This window comes from Haliaeetus leucocephalus, unplaced genomic scaffold (genome assembly GCF_000737465.1).
Source record: "Haliaeetus leucocephalus isolate CR32 unplaced genomic scaffold, Haliaeetus_leucocephalus-4.0 Scaffold140, whole genome shotgun sequence".
NCBI classification, from domain to species: Eukaryota; Metazoa; Chordata; class Aves; order Accipitriformes; family Accipitridae; genus Haliaeetus; species Haliaeetus leucocephalus.
Genome location: NW_010972576.1, coordinates 6045457 through 6060887, shown reverse-complemented (window position 1 = coordinate 6060887; position 15431 = coordinate 6045457). Strand labels below are relative to the sequence as shown.

The 15431-nt window shown below is 36.0% G+C and overlaps 1 protein-coding gene across 6 annotated transcripts in view; it reads left to right on the top strand.

Moving 5' to 3' along the window:
- Nucleotides 1-14575, top strand: part of ARFIP1 (ADP-ribosylation factor interacting protein 1) — a 40875-nt gene extending 26300 nt beyond the window's left edge. For all 6 annotated transcript variants that reach the window (XM_010586123.1, XM_010586124.1, XM_010586127.1 and 3 more), the window contains 3 exons: nucleotides 1262-1419; nucleotides 4453-4627; nucleotides 12991-14575. In XM_010586123.1, coding sequence (XP_010584425.1) covers nucleotides 1262-1419; nucleotides 4453-4627; nucleotides 12991-13146 — 489 coding nt within the window. In that variant the 3' untranslated portion in view covers nucleotides 13147-14575. The remainder of the gene's footprint in view (nucleotides 1-1261; nucleotides 1420-4452; nucleotides 4628-12990) is intronic.
- The last annotated feature ends 856 nt before the right edge of the window (nucleotides 14576-15431 follow it).

Genomic DNA, 15431 nt, shown 5'->3' with positions numbered 1-15431 from the left:
GCTTGTGTTACTGGCAATGTTAGAGCAAAACCTGCTGAAAAAGACTATTTTATTTTTTTGTTTGTTTCAGCAAGATCTGTAGTGATTTGGCTGACTGCTTTTTGCCACCCAAGCAGCTGTGCAAAGCAAAGGTGACATCTTTCGCAGTGTTTACAGGGCTTAGCTCATGAAAACTTGCCCTAAGTTCTCTTTTTTTCTTCTTCAAATTGCTCACTTCCACTGCACCTCCTTTTCTAGAGGATTCTTCCCTTACCATTGCCCCTTACGCTTACACTCATGAAGTTGTTAATGTTAACATGAAATATCATTTGGCTTTGCTGTTTGTGTTCTAGACAGATGAAAGGAAACTGGGAGAATACAGCACTTCTGAGTCAATTGTTGGCAGTGTGCAAGCCTAAAAAGACCAAGTTCCAAATATGAACCTTGTGTGTTTTACAGCCATTACAACCAGAGATTGCACTCTTCTGTGAGAACTCCCATCTGCAGAATATGAAGATGCCATATGGATGACATAAATATAATAATTGGACTCGTTTGGCATCCATGCATTAGGAAAATCTTTGCAGCCTTGATCAGGGCTTACACTGCTGTTAACAAAAAGACATGAACAACCATATATCCAAATGTGACTGAAATGCCTTGGAAATAATTTTGCCCTTGTCCCTTTAAAATTTATGGCTGAGCTACATCATAATTTTTATTTGCTATCCATTATAACGCTCTGCTCTTCAATTATGCCTGTTAAACTTTGATAGATGTTAGGGTTTTCTGCAGTTCTCTTTTCCAGAATGTAAGAATAAAACTTAATAGCTAATTAATGCTGTGTGCCCTTGTGAATTTAGTTATATTACTGTATTTAATGTAGTGGTGTCTCTGTTGGTATTAAAGCATTACCTAGACAACCACATGAGAGATGCTGGATTAAAACCCTGCTTAATGACAATGTAAAGATTACATTAGTGCTTACTTCTAATTAACATTCAAGACTTCTGAGTGCAGAAAAATCACGTTATAAAATAGGATTTAACATCACGCCTGGTAACAAAATTGTGAACTATGGTTTACTGATGTTAGAGAGATTTCATAAAAAAAGTGTGAACTTAATATTTTATTGAAATCTTATCTGTTTAATCATAACCATACCCAAACAGAAGTGAAAGAACTGCCACATCTGTGTGTTTGTATTTTTTTATATAGTTGCTGATGAATGTTATGACTTTAAATAATCTACAGTTTTGTTTTCTCTGCTCTTTGTTTATAGGAGGAGTTTGGCTACAATGCAGAAACACAGAAACTTCTAGCTAAAAATGGAGAAACTCTTCTTGGGGCTATTAACTTTTTTATTGCCAGTGTGAATACATTGGTGAATAAAACAATTGAAGATACTTTATTGACTGTGAAACAGTATGAAAGTGCCAGGTAGCTATTCTGTGTCTAGCTATTTTCATTACAGACTAATCTTCAGGAAACAGACTTTGTATTAGCTTAGTCCTTGTATTTTAGTGACTAACCTGTCAGATAGAAACCTTGTAACACAACTCTCATATAATTAGGATTTACAGTTAACTGCCTTGTTGCACATATCTTCAAATGTTTTGTAAATGTTCTGTTGTAGACTTAATTTTACTTGTTAGCTTTAGGTGTAATTATAGTGATCTTTTCCTGCGTGCTAGATTAAGGTGGCTTTCTAAGCAGTGTGACAGTGCAAGATTAACCCTTTTATCCAGCTTCATTGCAATAGGTAAAATAATCTCTTTGACTGAAAAATATTTAATCTTGTGTTTCTGTTGATGCACAATATGTGCAATTCATACTTCAATTTTTATGCAGAAGTTGCAGGCTTGGTCAGAAAGGGGAAAATAAAAAAGAAATTTCTTAGCGAGTGAATAACATCTAGCAGTAGATAATGGGCTTCCTGCCCTGGAGAAGGTTACTTCTGGATGTAGCATAGTACTCTAAAGCTAGGTTCCCTTTTCCTGTCAGGGTTTGGACTTGTGGTCCTTTCCAATGCTTGGTTCTGTTCTGACTTTCTTTCACTTAACAGGATAAAGTGTGTTTCTTTTAATTTGCCAAAGGCTGTAGCTTATGCATATAATTTTTTGTGATTTTTTTTTTTTTTGTCAAAAATTGCAAACCACATGAGTTTTGAAGTTCTTTCCCCCCCTTTTTCTAAATTGTTCTGTTCTAATGCTTATTTATAAGCAAAATAGTAGGTTATTGTTTTGATATTTAGGTAAACTTTCAAAAGGTATGAAAGGGAGAATTAATATGAACATATAACATATTGCTTTATTTTTGACACTAAAGTATTTAAAAAGAAAAAAAAATCAGTTCACACATTTTCCAGGTATCTCCTTGAAAATTTACACAAAATAAATCTGCTACAATTGTTCTTGCCAGTCATTGTCAATATATGGTTATTCACTCCTGAAATACCTTCATTACTTTCCCTTTCTGTTCATTAAAGAAATCAAGTGTTTTGCCATTTCAATAAGGCAAATAAATTACAGAGGTTCTTTCCTTACATAGCCAGTCCATCATTTTGTAATGCGAAAATAGGTCACATTTATTTCTGTGCCTCTTCTTCCCTGTCCCCAGTTGCAATTCAGCATTCATCTGTTCCCCTCTTCTGTCAACTCTCTATTGGTTTGTTTCCTTTTTGGAATTAAGTCGTAAACTCTCTAAATAAAGCCTGAATCATAGTGGCAATGAGAATCAGGAAGAGCCCTGTGAATATTACTCCTTTTGCCTCTGAAAACGTTGTACTTTATTTTGGAGAAGCTATACCAACTGAAAAGTTTTTTATAACCAGTTTTTAATCCTGATTTGTTTCCAGTTTTAGTAGTGTCTGTGAGAAAGCATATTTGAAAAAGCCAGAAATAGGTTGGTTTGTTCCATTAAAATTGGCATCTATCATGTGCTGATGTGCTAGGTTCCATTATTTGAAAGCTACAAAGAAGTATGGAAGGAAGAGTGAGACTTTGGGCAGGGCTGCCCACAGCCTTCGATTGATTTCTGGTTATTGTCTGTTGCTTTACTTGGTCAAGTGCTAAATGGCTGTGAACAAAGGAGCATATGTTGCAGAAGAGGAGGAAGAAAAAAGCTAGAGGCTATTATTACATTTGTCTCACTCATTTGCAGTAATGTTTTAAAACATAAAACTAGTTTATCTGGCAAGGATCCAGTGCTTGGTAGGCTTGTGTGTAACACTGGAAAGCAGAAGATTAATTTAGTGATACAGTCTTTAAACTATGAAGATTCCATAGGTGCTTTTCCCACCTAAATGCTATGTGTTGATGAATAGAAAGCTTAACTTAAATAAACTTTCTTGGGGGAAAAAAAAAAAAGTTAGTTAATGTTTCTGAAGACAAAACTGAGTATTCAAACTTACTTCTGTATTAAAAAATACTTTTAAGACATTCTGATTTTTTGCCATTAAAATGAGAAAGAAGGTATGACTGGTTCATCTCTATTCATGTAATAAAATGGTATAGTCTAATATGGAAGGATATCAAGGAGGTTTATAACTATTTTAATAAATAGTGGTGTATGAAGACTAACTGGTTGAATTAAAACGTTGTCAGGTATCTGGAGGCAAGAGCCTATACCATAACATCAATTCTGTTTTTGCTAGCAGTATCCAGGGTAGATCCTTTGGAGAGAACAAGAATAAAATTCAAAAAAACTTTTAATCTGTCTTACTTAGAAGCGGGATATATACTTTTAGTGCCGAGTTAGCTTAAATACTTACCTGGCTGTTAGTCTTAACTTTCCGTCTTTCTCTTCCCTTATCTCCTTCAGTGGTGGTATTGATCCAGAGAGTCTGACTTCCGTAAGAAAGTAAGATAGGCCCTCAGCAGAGTATAAGTAATGCATCATCTTTTTGCAGCCTTTTTTCCATAGGGCAGACAAGTTATCTCAAAACTATTTGTGGAAGAACTATAAAACTGTTCTGATTAATGCATACAGAGAAGCCTAGAGCATGCTGAAAAAGCCTTGGGACAGTTTGGTAGAAGTGAGCCATTGCTCAAACATCTGCTTAAAGGGGATGTCCTGCTCTTGGTGCTTCTCTTGCTCTCAACACACACTCTTTACTGAACTGATGCAACAGCAGAAGAATAACCTGAAAAAAATTACTAGCTTTATCTGGGTTAATAAGCTGAGATGTCCCAGGAAAGGCTCTGACCACTGAAGCCAGTGCAAAACAGAGGGTTGGGTGCATGTGGTTGAGACAGGAGCAGAAGAGGGAGGGTACTTGTTGAGGCGGCTTTATACAATGTACTTAAGGGAGATTTTGCTTGATAAATGGGGGGGGAACTTGCCTGGGTTTTTTATTTTTTCTGTACTTGACTGTTTTGTTCATCTTCTATTGTACTTGGCCCTATATGTAAGGTCTGGTTTGAGACACTGTGCCTTCAGATTTTCTTTTTTCCTCGTGCTCTTTCTTCTCAGGATTGAATATGATGCCTATCGAACAGACCTAGAAGAGCTGAATCTTGGCCCTCGTGATGCAAATACTCTGCCAAAGATTGAGCAATCACAACAACTGTTTCAAGTGCATAAAGAGAAATATGATAAAATGCGTAATGATGTATCTATCAAATTGAAATTTTTGGAAGAAAATAAGGTAAGCTACAACTGATGTTATGTTTAGGAGTTTTGACTTGTAAGTTTCTGCTTTGCTAGAAGTACTTTAGTTGTTAGATCTTAAAATATATCTTAATTAAAAAGTAGAGTGAGCAAAGAAAATAAGCTGAATTTTCTGAGTTCTTGCTATATCACTGGAGGACACGCTTTTAGAGCAGGTAACCTTAAAAGGCCCTAATCAAGCTGCTCCAGCTACAAATGGCAAACATTCTGGCAGTAAGTCTCTTGTTGATATGGGAGGTTTCAAGTTTGGAAAAGCATTATTTTTCCAGTTTATTGCATGTAATGATAAAATGAGTTGTATAACTACTGATTTAAGATTCAAAGTAATACTTATGTTTGACGACACTGCCATGGAGGATATGCACAAAGAAGGTGAGAGAACTCTGAAGAGTCTTCTTGAAAATTAAGCTTTCTTTAATAATTTGAACTGAGAAATACAACTTTCTATAATTAATGCCCTTATTGTTTCTTAATTCTAAGCAGGGCTCTTGAACTGTTGAAGGTTTTTTTTCCTATATGTGTTTATTCCAACCATACCATTTCATCTATACCCTCTTAACGATGGGATTCTTACTCCTCTTATTCTGTCTACCAGGCAAAAATAGAATTACCATACAGAACACACTTTTAAACTGTGCTTTCTTTGATAAACAAGTCCTTCTAAATTGTTTCTAATTAGATGTAAAAATTAGTGTCTTTCAAGATCTGATTTCTGTTCATACTCACAGTAAATGAAATGCTTATAATCCTCTGTGGCTACATTTCCTATGTCTTCAGAGGGAGGAAAAGGTAATAAAAATTTACACAAAAGATAGCAGTTTGTCAGTTTGTCCATGTCTAGCAGTGGATTAACATTTTCAGTATGGGTTAGTTCATATATTTTAAAAATCTGAATGTAGGTGACAACTGCCTGTCAGAGAATACAGGAGTGGTCCCAAATGACAACAGTAGCAAACCATGCTCCTTGCGTGGAAGGAAGAAACTAAGGGAAAATCATGGGAACAAGCTAAACCAATTAAAACTGATTATTATTCTGAATTCTTAAATATATTATCATATACGCAATTGTGTCAGCTACTTAGAATAAAGATGGAGGACAGGGAAGAAACATGAACCGTCAACAGATGGGAAGAAAGAAGTGGAGAAAATCAACAAACCTGTTGGTTTCCAAAACAATATATGCTAAAAAAGTACCTCCTGAGCACTGTTACTTCATATAGGCATTTTGCATTAGGACCAGGGGTCTGGAATCACATAGCCATGAAGAGTTGATGAACCAGATCATCAGATGATTAAGAACTGGTATTGCCCTGACTTTCATTGGTTGTTCTTGCTGAACTTGTAGCCCATTAACTTTCAAATTGAAAATTGAAAAAATCCATATTGAAATTAATTTTCTTGAACAAGCTGAAGTCTACTCTAAATGCCGATAGTTATGCTTAAATTAAAAGATGCTCATAAGAACTGAGTTTTAAAACTATGCTAGGTTGAAAACAGGTATACTGAAGGTGTGTCTCCCTCACCCTTTGTTTTCATCTTCTAGCAAGCTGTTTGCTACTAATACCATGCACTTCTGTTGAAATTGTTTGATCCTTCCAGCTCATATCTGTGCAGGAATTCTGATACTTAAGTTCAAATTGGTTGAAAATAGCACTTAGCCTGCTTCCTCTTGCTCTTGGTTTGCATTAACTGTATAGCTAACTGATCAATTTACATTTATACAGATAGGAAAGCTTCAGAGTGAAAGCATTTTATTTCCATTTTGTACAAAAAAGTTTCCATATTTTTAAAAAAAATAAATGAGATAATTTAGGGAACACTAATGAAGTTGTCTTCCTAGTGACAGTCTTGAATTAGATCAAGCATCCTGTTAGCAGTCACAGCCTACAAATTTTGTTTCTGAAGGAGATTGTTTTTTCCTTCCTGCCTTTGCTTTTAGATTAATAGAGTACTTTCACATGCTTAAGCCTTTTTATCACTGATTGACATTTCTCAGTTTTGACACTAGAGATGTCAAAATATTTACTAAAGGGTGGATGTAATTTTGTTCCCAAATAAGCCATAGAAAGGACTTCCCTTACAGTCAAATATTGGCTTAAATATAATTATCTACTCAAAACTTTACTCAGGTAAGCTTTACTTTGATGTTTTCTATTTATTGTATAGGATTCTCCATAGTAAACAATATGTAATCTTAATCCTAATCCTAAATTTATTTTCATTTCAGGAGCACTTTTTTTTTCCAGCTTGCATCTGTCTCTGTTAGTTTTTATTCTTCTGTTGCCCAGAATGCTTCCTGGGGTGTAGTGGGAGGCAGTGGTTATCTGAGAGATGAGTGGTTATCTGAGATTCCTTACCAATCTGAAGTCTTTATTCCTTTTTCTGGTGTCAACCTTTTTTTTTTTTTTTTTTTTTTAATGTCAGTGGAGGGGGGGGAGCTCCTGTTAGACCTCATTCTTATACTGCAGCTAGTATTAAGGAATTGGAATGCACAATTGATTTGCCAGACAGCTATATAACCATTCTAAATATTACTTTTAATTTTTAGCCTCATACAAAGTATATGTGACTGCTCTTAAGTCAATTACTTTTTATATTTTAACGGATTATTAACTCAGTAAATATAGGATCAGTAAGTATAGCAACTAGATTTTCATTTCAGTTAGATTTAGTGATCTGAGATGTTCTACTTCTTCCAAAGGTACATAATAACAGTTGCTATGATCCATCATAATTTAAACATCTATAAATATAGCATGTGCCTAACATGAAGGAGAAGAAAGAAACAAGAAAGAGCACAATGGCTACAGCTGTATGAGTGTGTCTGTAACACAGCTGCTTCAGCTGTGGGAGGAGTGCACTGTTTAGGAGATGGCTTAAACTGAAGAGCATATATGGTGCTGAACTCCCAAGTGGAAGGGCGATTTTGGTATTGTTAAGCTGTTTCAGTAGTCCCAGGGAGGGAATTATACTGGTTATACTGATACTATACTCTTAGTAACAGGAGCTTGCCATTTTGTGTGTCTATCCTCAGGACCACATTGGTGCCCATTAATAGAATGGGAGATCAAAACAAAGGAAGATCAGACGGACAAAATACTTAGTCTCTCACAAAGGGCCTTTTTGTAGCCTGTTTAGAAAGCCTGTGTTGTTGCAGGCTTATTGCATACAAGGCAAATGGGGGTTAGTATTTGAGCAGCTATATCAAGGTGTGGCCTTGCCAGACTCATGTTACAATATACTAGAACATGCAAATCTTTAATCATCAATTTTATTAATACATATTCTCATGGTGCTGAATCCATATGTGAATTATTTGTTCTGAGTCTAATTAAAGAAGCTTTTTTAGGTAAGAAAATGGTATGGTAGCCATATAATTTTTCTATTGTAGATTTTAAACCTTTGGGCTTCAAGTCTTGTATATGTTGATACAGGATGTAGTACAGTGTAGTCTCAAGCTTAGATGTTGTTATCATTTCTGTGTTGAAAACAGAGTTGTGTAATGAAACCTTGCCATTGCAAAGCAATTAAGCAATTTAGGGTTTAATTTTAGATTAGATAAATCAGCTCATGATTATCTCCCAATAAATGTTTTCACAGTCTGACCAATATTAAACATTTTAAAAAGTAAATTGTGTATTTTTGGCCTGACAAATTAACGTCAAAACAGAATCCTAGGTGTTCTTTCGTAAATGTACCTCCACTAGATGCACTCAGTTATGCTCCCACTCAAAAGTTTTGTCCCATATTTGGTTAAGCATGACATATGAGGAGAGCAGGGAAAACGGGGAGGTGATTCAAGCTGTTACTGCAAAGGAACTATAAAGCCAGTTTAACTGGCTGGTGGGCTCCGATCGGTGCATTGCTGCAAATGTCACCAAACAGCTGTAATCTAGCTGGGCCTATGTTTAGGGGAAAAAAAGACATCATGTGGTTGCAGTCTCTTTGTGCCTCTTCTCCTGGGTTCACATGTTAGCATTTCAATTAAAAGCCCCCAAAGCTTCAGAGAACTGCATTACAGTAAAGCTGGGATTGCAAGTTTCTGTCTGTAAAACCAAGATACACAAGATTTCTATTCACTTTCAATATAGCATTTGATCTTGAAGTTAGAAATTTATTTTTTTTTAATGTTGCTGCAAGGTTGTATTGGTGCTATCCCCAGCCAGCAGAGTTCTGTGCAAGTTTGTGGTATTGGGTAATGAGTATAAGAATACCTGCAGTCAAAATCTGTAGCTTACAAATAGTTTTGGTTTTTTTTTTTCCTAATAAGGATTGTGGCCTGTTCTTAGCTTAAAGATTTCTGCCACTGAAAAATTTTTGAAAAGGCATTGTAATTTTGAGAAAGGAAAAACTGTGATTCATGTATGCACTTGAGAAATGTCAAATATCATTCTGTGTAGAGAAAGAAATTGAATTCATTTCTGAGTTGTACTTCAGGAGTTTAATGTTTAAAGGCTTGCTTTTACAAATGAAAGCAATATGCTATCTAATGGAAACCCAGATGATGTAGCTGTTTAGACTGAATAACTTCAAGTAAGATAGTTAGGGGAAAGGATTCTGATAGTTTTGAAGAGGTACAAACTGACAGAAAGGTTAGAATCAGGGTAGTCTTTTTGGTTGTTGAGATGGCTGAAAATCTGAATGAGGAGGGTGTACAGAAATTTGTACTTACTGTGCCATGGAAAGTATGGTGTTCAGAGGAAGGTGGGGGGAAGAGGACAGTATTTAAAAAGAAATTAAATGTTAAGTGCATCCAGAGGAAATGTGAAAACTCTGATCCAACCTATAGTATCTTCTGTATATGAAACTTAATGTTTAGAGCTTGCCCATTTTTTATGCTTATCCACAAAGTTCAGTTTTGTTTTGAGACTTAAGTTTGCCAAGTCTATTATGGAGTACTTACTCTGCTCGTAATTAGGAACAAATAGGTGTATGTAGTTAATTAAGGAACAATGATTTTAAATGATGTTCAGCTGTAAAACATGATGGCTTTTTGACAGGCATGCTAGTCATACATTGGAACCCATATTTTAGCAAGATACCATTAACATTCTTTGAAAGGCAAATCTTCAAATGCTCCTTTACTGGAGTAGGTGCTACAGCTTGGTGCTCAAGAGTTGGCCTTCAGCGCTGTAGTCTGACAGTCACTTCAAGGCTTTGCTGAAAAAAAAAAAAAAAAAAAAAGGGGTCCCTTCATCTTCTATCCCCCTTCCCCCACATTGCCTTCTCTGTTGTGTTTACAAAAGTGTTTTTGCAGCTGTGCAGAGAATCAGATTGGAGAACGGATCCAGGTTAAGGTGAATATGTTGTTGTCTGGTTAGTTTTAATCTAGATCTGTTCCCTGATCCAACTGACTACATAACTGCATGAATGTTTTGCCAACAGAGGGCTAAGGTGAAACACAGTGTGGAAGTAGGAATCAATGGCTGGATACGGGAGTGGGTAAGGCTGAGATTCTTTCATGGGAAAACTGGTTAGGTTTGAACTTGGCTTTAAGTGAATACTTGTTGTCCAATTCTTAGCTGTGATTGCAGGTGTTTTTGCAGTGGACATCAGGTGATTTGAGATGTTACAGTGTTTTCTCTTTTCTCTTAGCTGGCTGCTGCTTCATAGTAGAGCTTCTTTGTACAGTGTCAGACAGTTTAAGTGGTCTTTTTCTAGAAATTTCATCTTAAAGTTTTCTGAATGAAGCTATGGATAAGAAGATCCCACCATTACTTTTGGGATTCAATTAGCAATCAGCTTCTGAAGGAGGAGAGCAGAAGTTGTAACACCTTGAACCTCTGCAACCAGTTTGATAATGATCACAAAATTTACACCACAGTGATGTGGCTTGGGGATAGAACCTCATACAATGAGGTAGCTCTGGTAGTTCAAAAAACCCCACCAAAACAAAACATATTTTTTCAGTCCAAATCATCTGCCTCTACACTGTCAGTTCCTGCCTCTGTTTGTGTGTGCCTGCATGCTTGAGCCCAGGCCTGACTGAATTTGTAAAATTATCAGAAGACTTAAGGGCAGTTCACAGAAGTTTTCTGTTAAAAGCTCCCCTAAGAAAGTACCAAATTTGATCTCAAATTGATGAACTTAGTCTGGGAAGGTGGATTAATTACCCCTGTTTTATTTCAGTTCCTATAAACAGTATGAATAAAACTCCTGCAGCATTTTAATAATATGCTAGAATAGTGAGTGTACTTCTGTGTAGAATTCCTAGCTTGGATTGTGTGAGGTCTCCTGTGTCAATGATGAAAGAATCTGCTCAAGACTGTAACTGCTAAATTTTTTGCTCTCTAAACTTTTAAAAGCAAACACTTCATGTTGTTGTGACTTTTTCCACTTGTATGATGTAATATTTTGGGGATGAAAATTTTTATAGATTAAAAAAATACATGTATTTATATAGGTACATTCCCACACAAACTGAAAAAGAAGCCATCTTTTATGACTTGGAAAAGCTGAACTATGTTTGTTGAACAAGTGTAGTTAGCTAAATTCTCTATCTCCTATATGTTAAAACGTCTGTACATGATGAATTTTGTGAAGTCTATTGTAAATGAAAAAAACATTGTCTCAAGATATGATGTGCCTGGTGAACTCCTTTCTAACCATACACACCTCTTGTGTTTTTTCTTGGAGACCCTTTTGATGGAATAACCTACCATTTTACACCATTAATGAGGTAAAAAGCCTATTCTTTGACATGTATTTAGTTAAATTAGCCTGAATTATTAGGGGAGAAAACATAGAGATACCAGTTTTCAAATTGTCAGAGCAACTTAGACCAAGTTTTGGGCCACCAAAGAGAGGTTATGACTTAAGTAGGATACTAAGGTCTGTACAGTTGTCAGTTTATGGGCAAAACTTAATTCATGAAATAAGGCTATTCAGTAAAAAAAAAAAAAAAAAAGTTGTATACTCAGAAAAGAAATTCCAGCTTTTAGTGCTGAAAATTCTATATACACCTGTGTGCATGCATGCACACACACACATGCTCAGCCCATTTTTTCTCAAAGTATTCTATTTTAAAAGTATATTATTACATGTCTTTGTAATAGTGTAAATGTTATACTCTTCCAGTGTAATAGCATGTCTAATATATGTTGGTTTTTTTTAATTTGAGATCTTTTCTTAAATGAAGGCAATGAAGTATGTGTGTGTTGAGTCGCATGCATTTCAGAAAAACATTAGCCCAATAACCTGTTAGAACAGGCATGGCCAACTGGTAGGCATAGGCCAGACCTGGCCCAAGGACAGTTTTGCTTCCCAGCATGACAGTAGTAGATTGTCCCTTGTGGATTGTGCTGAGAGATGAGGGAGAGACCCAAAATTTGAGTAGAGAAAGCTTAATCTGCTACCTACCACGTGCTCCCTTTGGGCTCAGTCAGCCACCCTGTTCCTCCATTCTCTTCTGTTGGCTAAATGCTATTGAGCTCAAGGTCTTGCAGGCTGAAAACAGTTACAGGGCCACCACCTTAGGGATTTGGGCTCTGACACAAGAGTAAGGTTGTGCTGGGCTGAGAGTGCACTCGAGAACAAAAAGGACAAGTTTCGATTGTAGGAGAAACTGGACAGATGCCTTTTCAGCATACTACTGTTCATCATTCACAAGTTCAGGTTTACTGGTGTGCTAGGATGACAATGTAACATTTGTTTAACTTTGACTTCATCAGTGCTATAGTTTGTCATGGTAGACTAGACTGGAAGAGAAAAACAGTGATGGCCTCCAGCTGCTCTTGTGCTCTTCTCCCCAAGTTTTGATTGCTGCTGTGACCTGTGTGTTTCATGACTACTTTGCACAAATGTTGCAGTCAAAATATTGACCAAGTGCTGTAAATAATCCTGTGTTAAAGGAGATGGTCAAGAAATACTTCTGGGAAAAGAACATCAGTTTCATTTGACTTAGGTATACATGAGCTGGAAAAGAGCAACTTTCTGCAAGGGGGGCAAATAAATGAATTGTATACTTAGTTAATGCATTTGTCACGTACTGTCTCAGGGAAGTCCATTCAGCCTGCAGGTAGGTATCTTATACAGAGGCTTGGCATCTAATTTCAAGGAATCAAGTACTTGCAGTCAAGTGTTTGAGATTTGATAACATTATGCTGTTTAGTGAATTGCTTTTGGTCCATGCATACTGAGTCGGTATTGACTGTTGAGAATACTTTATGAAAACTCTAAATTGCTTTAATGTTGAAGAATTTTGTATTTGTGTTTTTAAACTTTTATTAAATAAACCTGTATGAAGTCTGAGCATCTCAAATACACCTGTTTTTTTATAACTGACCTGTGATGGTTAACATCTGCCTCTTCCTCTTAACCTATCTCTATCCTTGCCTGCAGGTTAAGGTGTTGCACAATCAGCTTGTTCTGTTCCACAATGCCATTGCTGCATACTTTGCTGGGAATCAAAAGCAGCTTGAACAGACACTTAAACAGTTCCACATCAAATTGAAAACTCCTGGAGCAGATGCCCCATCCTGGCTTGAAGAACAGTAATTGGGTTAGAGAAGAGGACCCAATGTTAACCTAAAATTTTTAAATCTGATAATAATTAAGGGTTGGGGTTGAAGGACTGTTGTAGTGATTCTTGCACAGACAGCTTTAAATTTTTTTCCCCTTTTCTAATACTGTAAAACTGAATTTGGTGGGAAAGTGGGTGACTTTAAGGTAACCAAACATAATTTCTGTCATTTCAAATTTTTTTTATGTAAAGGTTGGTGGTTATTTCTGTAAGTGGGATGGGGGAGGGAGGGAGGGGAAACAAAACTATTATAGATTTGCACTGACAAATGATGTTTGTGTTTTCTGGTCATTTTGGTGGCTAGTCAAAATATTTCCAAATGGAGGTTTACATGATTTGTACCAACATCTGGTATTTTATAGATGAATATAGAAAACATCTTTAGTAATTTTCATATGACTTTTAAAAAGGAGAGAGTTAAAAGAGTATTTTGCAGATTAATAATATAAGGCCTATATGCGATATCTGCATATAAGGCAACAGTAGCAGATGGCTCATTGACTAGTGGAATTGCAGCAAATACCTTTTTAAAAGATGTACCTTTCCATCATAGGTTCAAAAAAAAAAAGAGAAGAGAAACACTAAAGCAAGAATCACTGTCAGTCTGAGGCTTCTAAGCACATATTTTTGCTTTGCACCAAGTGGTTTGCTGAATGAGGCCAACCATGCAATGTACTAATTTCATTTAAAATTTTACTTTCTCTATGAAACAAATACCGTACTAGCCTTAAATCACAGGTATGTGCCTTTTTATTAGATAATATTTTCCACCAGTGTACATAGTCCAAGAACCCTTTCACATAATGGTTTGTCAATTCCCAATAAGGGGAAAGAGACTGTGTAAACGCTGTTTCATTGTACATTTAGAGCAAGTTAAAGCTTTAGTTAACCTTCATGGTATGATTTTGAGAGAGGAAATTGGGCCAGTATGGTTTTTCTATTTAATTGAAAAGCGTACTTGTAATGGGAGTAACATGGAGGATACTTTTTTAATTTCTCCATCAATCATGTAGTCCATAAATGTAAAATTCTGTGTCAATTTTATTATAGACATTTTAAATTCAATATATTGGAGTCTTCATTTGCACGTTATGTTGCTTTGCGTTCTATTAAGTAAAATGAAATACTTCAAATCTGTTATTTACAGCGGTGTGGATTGTATGATTTATGTACTGTATGTTCAAATGCCTTTCAGCTCACATTGTTAAAGTTTTCAGTGTTTAACACAACTGTAATGTAACTGTAAATCAAACTTTTTAATCATTCCTCATTAAATTCTTGGCCTGACAGAGCCTTCTTTATGTTTTTGTTCTGTCAGAATCTCTTGTAATAGTTCATTTATGTTCCCTCGAATGTATATCCTATGTGAATTTTGTATTCATATTAAAGGTGTTTGCAGTCAAACTTCCTTGACTTGTGATGGTTAAAAGTAGAACTCGGCTTCTGCAGTGAAAGCTTAGTCCTGTTTTTCTGAGTTGCCATCCCTGCCCAAGAATTTCTGATAAAGCAGTACTAGGTAACAGCGATGGTGTTTTATTTCAGGGTGATTTAATAGTGTGCAAGTTCAACTTGTATTTAAACTCATAGTGAAACAAATCTTTCAGTATATGTAATTCTTGACTTAACCTTTTAAAGGATATTTCATTACATTTATAACTCTTACAAAGCCATTGACTTCCACTGTCTCTGAATCTTGGCATGCATATGGTATGATGGTACAAGAAAGAAGTTAGCTGTATAACTGTACAGTTGAGCTAGGAAATGCAGATAGCATTATAGCAAGGATGAAGAATGCAAACCTACTGACTACAATTCAAATATCAGCTTTCAGAACACTATAGGAAAAGGATACATATGGAAAATGTGCTATTGGTTTCTATCTCAGATTCACACGTTTGCTGCTGAGGATAGTCCCTGCCCAGAAGGAACTGATCTGTCAGAAACAGTAAAAGTGAACTTGAATCAAATTGCCTCATGCAGGAATGACCCATGTGGCATTGTGTAACCCTCAAACTTTTGCAATGGCTTAAAACTGCTAGAGGCTCTTCACCTGGAAGAAAAGGTTGGACAAAAGAGACTACTCGCTAAAATCTGTCTGTGTATTGTTTAATACCAGGGGAAGGAAGAATTACTTCCATTTTGCTCACCCAAGCAATTGTTCTAATTGATAGCCTCAGTGAGGAGGGTTCTGTGTTCAGCTCATTGATAGGATATTAAACTGATTGCCTTTTGTAGTATTTCAACTTTCTTCCTTTGCCCC